This window comes from Enhydra lutris, unplaced genomic scaffold (assembly GCF_002288905.1).
Source record: "Enhydra lutris kenyoni isolate GAN:26980312 unplaced genomic scaffold, ASM228890v2 scaffoldscaffold4, whole genome shotgun sequence".
In the NCBI taxonomy this organism is placed as follows: Eukaryota; Metazoa; Chordata; class Mammalia; order Carnivora; family Mustelidae; genus Enhydra; species Enhydra lutris.
The window spans coordinates 51,807,075-51,820,549 of record NW_019154088.1 but is presented as its reverse complement, the minus strand read 5'-3'; the positions used below and the strand labels follow the sequence as shown (position 1 = coordinate 51,820,549).

Genomic DNA, 13,475 nt, shown 5'->3' with positions numbered 1-13,475 from the left:
AAAAAAAAAAAAAAAAAAAAAAAAAAAAAAAAAAAAAAAAAGAATTCTTGATTTGAATACTAAATTGAGAATGACTTAATTTAAATTATATGCCACCAGTCCAAGTCACCATTCTTAATTTTTTTTGAAGCTTCAGTGGTTAGCTTTAATCTGATAAACTTGTACTTTATTTATTAACAGATAGAAGATGTAAACCAAAAATTCAACAATTTGACCAAACTTGAGGAATCTGGATGGCAGAACAATAATAATATAAGCAAAAAAGTTGTTCGGGTAAGTTTGTGGTTTTATATCCAAATTTCTCATACAGACTCTTCTACTTTAACAAATTTTTATTTTTAAGCTTTAAAAACATTTAGCTTCAGATTTTTTACCTTTTTCAAATAAAGTTCCATGTATTAATTAAATGTCCTGATTGCCTGTGAAGAAAGAATAAGGAAATGGCCAACACTAAATTTAGTGTCATTTCTGGAGGGAGGGAGGGGCCGTAATTGAATTGGGACACCTAGAGGGCTTCTAAGTTACTAAACAGTGGGTATCTGCATGTTTGTTTTATACTGCAAACTGTGCATCTCCATTTTGTTGTAATTATAATAGTAGCACTACATAATTCATATAATGTGTAGTCTGCGCTACACATGTATTTTACTTGCATAAACTCATTTAATCATCACAACAATCCTGTAAAGTGGGTTCTGTTCCCCATTTTACAGTTGAGGAACCTGACAACCAGAAATTACTTGCCAAAGGTGGAGCTAGGTTTCAGGGCCAGACTTTCTCGTTCCAGAATGTGTTTCCTAGTCAGTAGGCTATGCCACCTCTCTTTTATGTAGTCTTTTGAGTGATGTATTTCAAAATGAAAGAATTCTTAAATAGCGGAGAGGAACAAATGGCTCTTTAGAACATCTATCTTCTTCCCTATGCTTTATCTTGTAAATTTTCTTATTTTCTATAACATTTGCTTTGTTAACATGATACATTTCCATTCTTGTCTCTTTGTTTCTAGTAATGTTTTGAACTCAAATGTTCTTGGGCAGATGGATGCTTCTCAAACTACTTTGCATGTTGCCAGTTTTTCTTTATATTTTAGAAGAAGACCTTTGGTTTAGAATCAGGTTTCTAAATTGGTTATTATTATGTAATCCAAATAAGATCTGTTTTAAATCCTATCATAGGAGTTTAAGGTGGTAGAATATTAAAAGAACCTATTACAGTGTCATTTTACTAATGAAGTCTCATGACAGGTGACTAAATTAAATGAATGGATTTCAGATCTGTGAAACAGGGAAGAAAGCTGGAATATTTTGAAGCCACTGTGGGTATCTCTTATTGAGTACCTGGTCCTGGAAACATGAATGTCATCAGTGCTGCAGATAATGGCTGTGTCAGTATGACATTCAGTCAGAGCCTTGTAATTCTGTCCCTCATCACCAGGTGTCTCTGTCTCCTCTTTATTCTACAGGCTGCTGTTAAGATTATAGGACAAATAAACTAAAACTATTACCTATACTTTGATACCCTTTCCTCTGACCTCTTCTTCATTGATCTCTCATTCCATCATTTAGCTTTGTTTTCTCCTTTTCCATCAGTTTTTAGACATGTTTAAGGGTCTGAATTAGTTGGATTAGAATTTATCTTTATTTCCATTAAAGAAAAAAACATCTTGTGATGTTCCCAACTCCTAATCACAGACAGTCTTCTAGAAAAAGCTGTCTATATTCTGTTGCTACTATGTTGGTTCTCACTTCTCTCTCCAACTCACTGCAATTCAGCTTCATCTCTCTCTCTGCCTCTAGAACAGTTATCACCAAGGATATTGATTCTCTAGTCACTGAGTTATTAGATACTTACTTTTAAAATCCAACCCCCCTGCAGGATTAAATGTGGTTGATTCCCTCCTTCTTGAGATTATATTCTGATTCTCCTCCTGCCTCTGTGCCCATTCTTCAGTCATGTTTGCAGTTTGGTTTTCCATTTATCCCTTACATGTTTGTGATATCCATATTTCTACCTCAACTCTATTTTTTTCTTCCACATTCTCTCTGTACAGTCTTGCCCATCCTGTGATGAATCCCAGATCTGTATTTCAAACCACACTTAGTGCTAAGCTCTAGCTATATATAGCCTGACTCCATGTACCTTAAGATTTTAAGGTATGTTCCAAACTAAAGTCATCTGCACACACATCACTGTTTCTCTGTCTCGGAGAATAGTATTGGCATCTCACTAGATGTCCAAGGTAGAAACCTGGCTATCTTCTTTAGTCCTTTCTCTGTTTCATCATCTCCACCGAACACACATTCAATAGATTGCCAAGTCCTCTCAGTTTGCCCCCTTAGATATCTCTTGAAACCATTCGTGTTTTTCCATTTTTCCTCCTTAACCTAACTACTGTCATCTTTTCTCACTATCAGTACAGTAGTCTCCTTCCTAACTGGCTTGTAACCCTCCAGTCCCTTCTCTGGGCTATGGACAGAATGGCCTTTCTGAATCACAAAACTAATGATGTTACTCTACTGATTAAAAATCATTGATAAGCTCTATTCCTATGTCCTCTGTATAAGTGTAGCTCCTTAAAATTGTTACCTGCAAGGGATTTTATAATCTACCTGTTGCTTACCTCCTTACACTTTACCTCCTCTGCACTTTCTTTCCCTTCTGGCTTTGCAGCCATGCTGTTCTCTGTGCCCAGTCCTTTCCTCATTCCATCTTGTAGCCTGGCTAACCGTGATTCCAGCTAGAGGCTACTTCTGTCAGCCTTTCTTAACCAACTGAGCCACCCAGGCGTCCCGTCTGTCAGCCTTTCTTGATGACTCTGAGGATTGACTTAGGTTATAGCCTTGTTTTGTCTTATAGCTGTCTGATTTTGTCCATATCTTGACATTTATTATTCTTAGTATCTATGAACTTAAGCTGTGAACTCTTCAAGGGCGGTGGCTTTGTCCTTTACCTTTGGCCTCTGGCATGGTTAGCACATACAAGGAAACTGCTTAGCATATGATGACTGTGTTTAATATTTTATGTATGTTTTAATTGTTTTTCTTGTAAGATGATAACGAGTAGCTTTAATACATAATTTCTCTTTGCAGAAGAAAGTTGTCTCAAGGGTAGCAAGTAAGCCCAAACAGGACGATGGCGGAAGAATTGCAGCTAGAAATCGCCTCACTGCCATAAAAAATGCGATGAGAGAGAGGATGAAGCAGGAAGAACCTGTGGAGGCAGCGTCCTCTGTAATGCCAAAGGAAGTTGATAAAATAGTGTTTGATGCTGGATTTTTCAGAATCGAAAGTCCTGTTAAATCCTTCTCAGGTTTGTTTTTCTGCTAAGACTCATTGAGAGAAATACTTGGGGTGGATGGGAGCTTAGGTAAGAGGTCAAAAATAGTTTTCATATGAAGGCCTACCGAATTTCTTTGAGTCTGGAAAGTAGACTACATGCTCACTCACACATACAAGGCGTGTTTGGATGTATATGATTAGATGAAATGTGCTGGTTCTTCTAAAATGGCTCTTATATTTTCTAAGTGATTTCACACTGTTATTACCGCTTAACCCCATGGTCCTGTGTAGGTCACAGGATCCCAAGAGGTAAGGGACATGATGGAAGCATGAGAAGTCAGGTGATTTTCTTCAGGTTAATCAGTTGGTTTAGAATTTAAGCTGCAAACATCTCACCCTTCTTTAGCTGTGCTTTAAAATGAAACTTATGGAAAGTGGAAGTTTGGTTTAGTTTCCATTTGTATTTAAAATTTCTCAAATTTTATGAAATAGTTAATGTACTAATTTCCTACTTTAAAAATATTCAGGTGAAACCAGCTTTTTTAAAAATTTTTTTAAATTTTTTTATAAACATATAATGTATTATTAGCCCCAGGGATACAGGTCTGTGAATCGCCAGGTTTACACACTTCACAGCACTCACCATAGCACATACCTTCCCCAATGTCTGTAACCCCACCTCCCTTCTCCCAACCCTCCTACCCCCAGCCACCCTCAGTTTGTTTCGTGACATTAAGGGTCTCTTATGGTTTGTCCCCCTCCCAATCCCATCTTGTTTCATTTATTCTTTTCCTACCCACCAACCCCCCACGTTGCATCTCCACATCCTCATATCAGGGAGATCATGTGATAGTTGTCTTTCTCTGATTGACTTATTTTGCTCAGCCTAATACCCTCTAGTTCCATCCATGTCGTCACAAACGGCAAGATTTCATTTTTTGACGGCTGCATAGTATTCCATTGTGTATATATACCACATCTTCTTTATCTGTTCATCTGTTGATGGACATCTAGGCTCTTTCCATAGTTTGGCTATTGTGGACATTGCTGCCATAAACATTCGGGTGCACATGCCCCTTCGAATCACTACGTTTATATCTTTAGGGTAAATACCCAATAGTGTAATTGCTGGGTCGTTAGGTAGCTCTATTTTCAACTCTTTGAGGAACCTCCATGCTGTTTTCCAGAGTGAAACCAGCTTTTAATACTTCAGGAAACCATCCTTCTTATGATTTTCTAACTGATTTCTAACTGATCTTATGATTTTTCTTTATGATTTTTTAGTAGCTATTTTTCATAGTCTGTCTTTATTAGATTGAATTTATATATGTAGATGGAAATTATTTAAAAGCCACGTGATAAGAGGTCAGAGCTGAAGTAATCTCTTCCATAAGTTTTGGTGGACACATCTATCAGTGCTTTAAGTGCTAGATGTTTGTTTTCAAGGAGAAAGGGGCCAAGCCCTCTTCAGATACCAATCAGCTGAAGGGTTATTTTTTTCCCTATTATTTAACTGTGTCCATGGGGAAATTTTCTGAATATAAACTTGAGTTGCTATCTAATATTTATATTAAAATGGAATTTTATCACCTCAAGTATATTATATATAACCTTCCTGTCAGTTTAGCTATCACACCTGGTCGTGGTTTCATTTGGATTCTTTACTCTAAGCAGCTGCACTTCCAACAAACCCAGGAATTGCCTCCTGCTAGTAACATGGCTCCTTGTCACTAACTTCCCAAGGAACTCATCACTGTTCTTTCATGTACCCAACTTGGCATTTATGACTGGGGAGATTAAGGTTTATGGCCCAAATCTATCTTGTTAAAACTGAGTTCTCATTATAGAGCACATGGTTTGTATGAGGCTTGTTACAAAGCAGAAGTCCCCCAAGGAAGCCCCCTCACCCCATTTGTCACTCCCTAGAGGCAGCCACTTTTAGTTCTCTTTTGTTTTCTTTTTCTTTCTTTCTTTCTTTTTTTTTTTTTTTTTTTTTTTTAAGATTTTATTTATTTGTCAGAGAGAGAGTGAGTATGAGAGCACAAGCTGCAGGGAGGGGCAGACAGAGGGAGAAGCAGGCGTTCTCCTGAGCAGGGAGCTGGATGTGGGGCTCAATCCCAGGATGTTGGGATCATGACCTGAGCTGAAGGCAGACACTTAACTGACTGAGCCGTCCCAGCCACTTTTAGTTCTTAGGGTTTTGTCGGAGTCTTGAGTTGTTTGACTATGTAGATTTTTTTTCTCGAATTGTGTAGTGTGTTTTTTGTGTTCTTGTGTGTGTGTGTGTGTGTGTGATTGTGAATTGTTCCTTGAATTTACTCTCCTTGGTCCTCTCTGATCTTTCTTTTTAGAAACATCTATTTTATCTTTTTTCTGGTAAATAGACTATTTTTATAATTTTTCCTGTACTTGTTTTTTACTTCCTTATTTCCTCAGCTTTCATGTTGGCTCTCATGGTTGTTTTGGTTTTTGGTTTTGCTCTCATGGTTTAAATCCCCAAGACCTCTTTCTCATTCTTGGAATGTCCCATTTTATAACATTCTGTACTTGTTTGTTAAGTGCACTATCTTACCTTTCTGAGGATGTTAATGATAGCTTTTATGTTTTCTTTCCCCTGTACAGTCAGTATTTGTTCCAAGAAACTTTCATCTGTTTGGATTTTGTTTCCATTTCTTGTACTGGAGGATTTCCTTGGGAGTCTGGTGATCATTCTTTGCTGCTTATGGTTAAGAATAGGTCTCTGCCCAGTAGCATGTGGGTAATCGGGGCTTTACTGTGGGGTGATTTACCTGGGCCATTGTGCTAGGAAGCTGTACATCACTATATTTAATTCTTTTTTCATGGGCTAGTTGGGCTCCCCAGAAAAGATTCTTCCAGTCTATTGCCTAGAAGGTATTATTCCAGCCAGCCACCTTTCAGGAGCCAGGTGGGAGGGAAAAAAACTAAGCATCTGAACTGTTTATTTGTGATCCCCTTTTTTCCATATAGTACCAATCTCCTAACCTTACCTGGTATCCCCTAAGCCAGAGGCTTTTTCTTTCACTTTTTCAGGAAGTAAACCTCTCTGGTCTTCTGGTTTGGGTGGTGAGGGTGTGGGGGCATGATGACTGTTGCCTACCTGTGCAGAATGAGGAAAGGGCTCCATTTGTTCTTTCTTTAAACTGACTTTGAACCAATCTTCTGTTTTTAGCTCCCTTTTCATCTCTGCTTCCAGACGTACTTGAGACCACCAATTCTTTTGAGGGATGCCGTGGTATAAATTGGGTCATTTCTCCTCTTTCCTGACTGGTGACTGGTGGCTTAGAATTTATTTTCTTGGGTCTACTAAATAATATCCCACTCACTCATCTAACATTACAACTTCCAAAATTTTCTGGTTATTGTTTCTTTTTTTAGTTCCCTTTGTCCTTGAAATTGTGTTTCAAATTTAAAAAACTGAGTAAGATCTCCCTTGTAGTTCAGTCGGTTAAGTGTCTGTCTTCAGCTCAGGTCATAATCTCAGGGTCCTGGGATCGAGCCCCATGTAGGGTTGTCTGCTCAGGTGGGGAGTCTGCTTCTCCCTCTGCCCTGCCCTCCCCTACTAGTGAGCACACGCTCCCTCTCTCTCTCGCTCTCTCTCTCTCTCAAATAAATAAATAAATAAAATCTTTTTAAAAAATAAAAAGATCCTGAGTAATAAAAGGGGAGGCATTCTTTGTCCTTGTAACATTCTTCCTTTTAAGATGATCTCTGTTACTGCTTATAGTAGTGGGATGTCAAGAGAAAACAGAATCTAATGTGTGTGTTGAATACTATCTTTAACTGAAAGTCCCAGGCATTTGTCTTTAAAAAACATTATGGAAGAGGCTAGTTGGTAGGGTAACAGGAAGAACTTGCACTGTCTTCTTTGGTATAATGAAAAATGACTGAAAGAACTTTTTGATATTGAGATGATTTCTCTCATCTTCTAGGACTTTCTTCTGAACGTCTTTCTCAAAGACATAGGACACCTAAGTCTGTCAGCAAAGGTGTGACTGAGTGCAGGACTGAGATGGATCATCTAAGACAAACGATGTCACCACAGAATCCTGATCCTCAAGGTACCAAAAGTGAGCATGTCGATAAGGAGACTTTGCTTTCAACTATTCCTAAAAACAGGTATTTTCTTTCATGTGTTATTGTTAAGAGTATAACAGATGCTGGGGTGCCTGGGTGGCTCAGTTGGCTAAGTGCCCAGCTCTTAGTTTAGGTCTGGGTCATGATTCCTGTGGTGGTAGGATTGAGCGCTGTGCTCAGTAGGGAGTCTACTTGAGGATTCTCTCTGCCCATCCCCCCCACCCACTCACACACACGCACACGTGCGCGTGCGCGTACTCTCTCTAAAAATAAGTAAATAAGTCTTTTAAAAAGAAGTATAATAGATGCTGACATTAAATATCAATTTAGATTGTTAGCATGGTAAAATATGCAAGATCTATGTTTTTTTTTTTGTTTTTTTTTTTGTTTTTTTTTTGTTAAAGCAGAAATTTATTAAAATCCACTTTATATAGTGTTTTAGGGACAAAAAAGATAGAATTCTCAACATTCAGGCAATCAACTCTAATTTCAGAAGTGCTTCTGGAGAGACCGATTCCTTTGCCCTTTCCTCCAAAAGAAACTTCTGTCTATATTCCTGAAGATGATGCACTGCGAGAAGACTGATTCCTTTGCCCCCCCAAAAGATACTTCTATGTATAACCCTGAAAATGATGCATTTATAACCCCACCTCTCAAGGACAAACCCGTTGAGATCCCAAAACCTCGGCAAAGATGGAGAGATATGAGCAGAGAACCTTCTCAGAACGCAGTGCTCGTTCAGAGGTGTAGTGCAAGAGACACATAAAATGGTGGCCGCTTCAGAGGAGTGTGCCGGCTCCTGGCAGGCGGGCAGGGAAGGAGCGCGAGGGCCCGGCGGGGCGGCCCCTAGCTGCGGAGTGTGGCCAGCCGGGACTGCATGGCCTCCAGGGCCTCCTCCTCCTCCTCATCTTCTGATGCTGCCATGGCTCCTGGAGGTTCCGGCTCTGGAAGGGCGTCGGTCACTTTACTAGGTGCTTTGCCCAACGCCCCTGCTGTGATTTCAAAAAGAATTTTGTCAATTTCCATTTCTGCTGCTTCTTCCATTTCTTCCTGATCATCCATGCTTTCAAAAGTATCCTCTAACATTTCTTCTATGATACCAGCCTTCATCATCTCTTTGGATAGCTCCCTCATGGTGGCCTGGATTTCTGGGATCTTCACAAGACTCTGCATGGCCTTCATCACTTCTGTGCTCTTCTGCAGGGAACCAGCCACTCGCAAAACCGCCAGCTGGTTCTTCATGCCCATGAGCACGGAGTTCATGTGCGCTTTGGAAGCGTAGAGCTTGCTCACGGCCTTCCTTGACCTGATCATCTCCTTGGCTAGCACCACACAGACGTCCTTCTGACCCTTCTTGGCAGCATCTCTCACTGACCGTTTCACTTTTTCTTCTTCTCTTTGGATATCTCTTATTTGCCTGTCAACAACTCTCATTTCCTTTCTTATCTTCAATGACCATTCATTGACCAGCTCTTTGGGCGGCTTCTCCTGGGTTTTCCCAAACAGCCCCATGGCGAACCGAACTCGTCTTGCCCCTTCTGGCTTTCCGTTCCCTGCGCCCAGGCAGGTCACGGGCAGCCGCCTGGGCGGGGCAGGCGATAGGGAAGGAGCCCAGACTCCCAGAAAAAGGAGTGGCCGCAGGGAGGGCAAGATCTATGTTTTTAATTGGATTTCACAATGACTCTAATGTGTAAGAAATGCTTCTATTGTCTAAGTGAGGGAACTAAGGCTTACAATTTTAGATCGATTATTGGTTATATTTAAGCATGCAAAGTAAATTCTGCAGAACTAAGAAGAAAAGAAGCAATACAGGGTTGTTTGGTGCTAAACACAGTACAGCTCTGGTGCTTGGCAGCTCTGAGCTCAAAACCGGTTCTATGGCATACGAGCTGTGAAACTTTGGGAGTTTAATTAACTCCCTTAGCTTCAGGTTCATCATTTATGAAACAACCAGTGCCAGGACTTCCCTGCAGGGTCCTTGAGAGATAGGCTCTTTTGTACCAGCCTCTACAGAAAGTGCCTTGAGTTTGCTGTCTTGCATAAATAAGGGAGAGCTCATGTGTACCAAAGAATTTTACGCTAGACATGGTTCTAGGTTATTGACATATATTATCTCATTTCATCTGCAAAACAACCCTGTTGCGGGGGGAGGGGAACCAACCCTGTGAGATACTAGATCCCCATTTTTCAAGTGAGAAGACATGAAAAGTTAGTAACTTACCCAAATACAACTTATAATTAGTCAAACTGGAGGCTGCCTCTATTCTTTTTGCTGCAGAGTATGGCCTCTGCACAAACACATCACAATGATCTATATAGTCCTCGTTCAAGGACCATAAATGTACCAAAAATCTGTTAGGAAAAAGATACTTTAAGGTAAGGAGAAAATAAAATTGTAGTCTGGAACCACGAGAGAACTATTGGTTTTATTATTGTTATTTTTTTTTTAAAGATGCCTTATTATTTTTTTTTAAGATTTTATTTATTTATTTGACAGATAGAGATCACAAGTAGGCAGGCGCCTACTATTGGAGCCACCCAGGTGCCCCTATTGGTTTTATTATTAATCTGGAGATGGGATAGCATTGAATACTCAGTCATTATAGCAAAGAAGGTTGTCGGGGCGCCTGGGTGGCTCAGTGGGTTAAGGCCTCTGCCTTCGGCTCAGGTCATGATCCCGGGGTTCTAGAATCGAGCCCCACATCAGGCTCTCTGCTTGGTGGGGAGCCTGCTTCCTCCTTTCTCTCTCTGCCTGCCTCTCTGCCTGCTTGTGATCTCTGTCAGGTAAATAAATAAAATCTTAAAAAAAAAAAAAAGTTTGTCAAGAAAATAAAAGAACACCTTATGAATTAAAATAGAGGAAACACGAAAGTTTCTGCTCTTAAATATTTTATGAAACAAATTTTAAAATTTCAAATTTTTTAGTATGAACCAAGGTATATTTAGATTTTGTTGGGACTAAATATTTTAGGTGTTCTAGATATCTGTGGATTATAAAATACCAATTTATTGTCATTTCTTAAATGCAAGTTGCTTTACTTTATATATATATCCTCTAGTTTATTATCTTGTGCTAAGAAGACCCATAATTGTATTTAAAAGATTTTACAGGGGCATCTGGTGGCTCAGTCAGTTAAGTGTCTACCTTTAGCTCAGGTTATGATCCCAGGTCCTGGGATCGAGCCCCACATCAGGCTCCCTACTCAGCAGGAAGCCTGCTTCTCCCTCTCCCACTCCCCCTGCTTGTATTCCCTCTCTCGCTGTCAAATAAATAAATAAAATCTTTAAAAAAAAAAAAAAAAAAGGTATTACAAGGATTCTTTAATTTTTTTTTACTTGATTCCCAAAAGTCCTGAAAGAGCATCTTACATACAAACATAAATGTTTTTATTAACATATAATGTATTATTTGTCCCAGGGGTACAGGTCTGTGAATCGTCAGGCTTACACATTTCACAACACTCACCATAGCACATACCCTCTCCAATGACCATAATGCAACCACCATCTCCATACCCCCTTCCCCCCAGCAACCCTCAATTTATTTTGTGAGATTAAATCTTTCATGGTTTGTCTCCCTCCCGATCCCATCTTGTTTCATTTTTTCCTTCCCTACCCCAAACCCCCCACTCTGCCTCTCAAATTCCTCATATCAGGGAGATCATATGATAATTGTCTTTCTCTGATTGACTTATTTGGCTCAGCATAATACCCCAGGTATTTTTAATGAAATACAAGTTACAAACTTCGAGATTGGAATATATTAAGCTATAACTAACAAGTAGATGTAGTCAACTCCAGCTACACAATAACTGACTTCTTGCTTTGATCCCCAGGAGTTGGCTTTATTCTAACCTTTCCCTAGTATGTATGTAGCTCTGGATTTGGTGAGATTCAAAAGACTGCCGGTGGACTGAGCAGCATGGTAACAGGCTGTGAGCTTTCTGGGGAGGAGTGCATCCAGTCTGTGCGGCCATCCCACTATAGCTGTAGTCCCAAACTAACTTCTTTGGACCAGGTCTGATCTTGGACCAGGCTCCATCTTTGACCCATGAAGGATAGTATCAAAACACAAGTAAAAAAGATAGCAGTATGTTTAATTATCTGATTATCTGCTTTTTTTTTTTTTTAAAGATTTTATTTATTTATTTGACAGAGAGAGAGAGAGATCACAAGTAGGCAGAGAGAGGAGGAAGGCTCCCTGCTGAGCAGAGAGCCCGATGCGGGCCTCGATCCCAGGACCCTGAGATCATGACCTGAGCCGAAGGCAGAGGCTTTAACCCACTGAGCCACCCAGGTGCCCTGATTATCTGCCTTTTTTCTTTTTTAGGAATAGCATAGAAGAAGCTCACCGTTCTGGATTACAAGATTTAATTGAAGTAAATTATGTAAGTCCCACTCCAGTATATAGATCACAATTTATGTCATTATATATAGTAACTCCATAAGCAAACCCCAGAATTTCCATCAGAAATCTAAACCAGTCATTCAAATGATACTTCTTGTTTTAAAGGCCTTTGTCTTGTTTGAAAGCATAGTCACATTTTGTGTTAACTCACATCAAGATTTTTTTTTAAATAAGGTTTTATTATAACAGCCATACTTATGTATTGTATCTGGCTGCTTTTGCAATACAGTGGTAGAGCTGAGTAGTTGTGGCAGAGATTCTGTGGTTCACAAAGCCTAAAATATTTTGCATCTTGCCTTTCCCCAAAAAAATGTTTGCCAGTCACAAAACTGGAAAATCGTAGACACTTGCTGAGAAGCTTCCTTCAATCATACCATTGCCATAATATTCTTTGAATTAATTGTTCAAGAAGCAAGATAGTAGGATTTACAGTGTTCTTTAGCCTGTGTTCAGAATGTTGTTCTACTGTTTTTATTTTAATAGCAACAAGACTCTGTTAATTTTTTCTAATTTTTGGTAATTAAATGTAAAAACCTTTTTTTACTTCCAGGATGCAAACAAGATAAACTTTGAGACGGATTGTTTACCCAGTGAAAGAATGAATTTGCCTCTACTTGCTGGTAAAGTGGCAGATGATATTAATACTAATAAAAAGGAAGAAATTCCAGATGGTGTAGAAGGGATGGAGCTACATTCTTCAGTCACAGCACAGGATGTTTTGATGAGCAGCCCTGAAAAAATTATACCATCACAAAATGACATCTTACAGGAAGAGAAGACTAAAATTTCTCAGTCAGGTGAGATCTTTTAAATATATTTAGATGAGGCTTTGTTAAATAAATGAACTTGGACTAATACATAGATTATTGTGACTACTTCTGGGAACCAGTTTCTAACAGTAAAGGTTGAAAAATTGGGCATTGACAAGAAACACTTTATAAGAATCGGTACATGTCGTAGTGTCCCACTGTACACCTTAGACTTTTGGAAGTGTACTTATTAAAAACAACGGCTAATAATCCATGTTGGAAATAAGGAGCATTTTACGTTAGACCAATCTGGATTCTTCATTGTGAAGACTCAGAAATTCCCCAAAGTTTATTTTTTTAGTTTACCTCCTTGTCAACACCCATCCTCAAAACTTTCTTTAAAAGGCCCTATTCTTCTTTCATAATGCCTTTTCCTATCTACTTTGTTGTGATTGTTCTGCAATAGGAAATGGCTCTTAGACTTTCGTTATAGTATAATGTGTGATAGTTTCTCCTACTGTTTTCATCTGCTCCTCAGTGGTGCTGTTCTGGCTGGGGCCTAAGGCAAAATAAACGTAACCTTGGCCAGACATTTAATGTACTCCAGCTATATTCTTGGGTGCCTTTTCTTTTTTTCTTTCAACCTTAGTATATTACCTGTTCATTATAAAAGGATGTAAATCAGGAATAACCATGTGAAAGAGATGCATAGGGCAAAGCATGGGGAAAGGGTACAGAGCTTCCATGCCTTCCAAATGCATCATTCTCCCCAGATTTCCATATATGCACTAACCTGGATGCTCAGTGGTACCTTTAATATTACAAGCATGGGATTTATTTATAGAAGACTCTTTTTTTTTTTTTAAGATTTTTTTAAAGATTTATTTGATACAGAGAGAGAGATCATAAGTAGGCAGAGAGGCAAGCCGGGGGGGGGGGGGGGGG

At 39.3% G+C, this 13,475-nt stretch overlaps 2 protein-coding genes across 3 annotated transcripts in view; one reads left to right on the top strand and one right to left on the bottom strand.

Annotated features, from left to right (window-relative positions):
• Positions 1–13,475, top strand: part of LOC111161482 (DLG associated protein 5) — a 40,467-nt gene that overhangs the window by 23,481 nt on the left and 3,511 nt on the right. The window contains exons 13-17 of the mRNA XM_022525177.1: positions 181–273; positions 3,090–3,309; positions 7,229–7,415; positions 11,704–11,761; positions 12,332–12,578. Of these exons, the coding sequence (XP_022380885.1) occupies positions 181–273; positions 3,090–3,309; positions 7,229–7,415; positions 11,704–11,761; positions 12,332–12,578 (805 nt within the window). The remainder of the gene's footprint in view (positions 1–180; positions 274–3,089; positions 3,310–7,228; positions 7,416–11,703; positions 11,762–12,331; positions 12,579–13,475) is intronic.
• On the bottom strand, positions 7,773–8,956 carry LOC111161499 (charged multivesicular body protein 3). 2 transcript variants are annotated; one of them, XM_022525210.1, is made up of 2 exons: positions 8,670–8,906; positions 7,773–8,549 (listed from the first exon to the last, which is right to left on the bottom strand). In XM_022525210.1, the coding sequence occupies exons 1-2, from the start codon at positions 8,883–8,885 to the stop codon at positions 8,220–8,222; spliced, it is 546 nt and encodes a 181-aa protein (XP_022380918.1). In that variant the 5' UTR covers positions 8,886–8,906; the 3' UTR covers positions 7,773–8,219. The 2 variants fall into 2 exon arrangements, with proteins under 2 accessions (XP_022380918.1, XP_022380909.1); XM_022525201.1 differs by having other exon boundaries at positions 7,773–8,956.

Coding starts and splice junctions, on each gene's coding strand:
- LOC111161499 (XM_022525201.1), bottom strand. CDS start 8,885: ATGGGGCTGTTTGGGAAAACCCAGGAGAAGCCGCCCAAAGAGCTGGTC.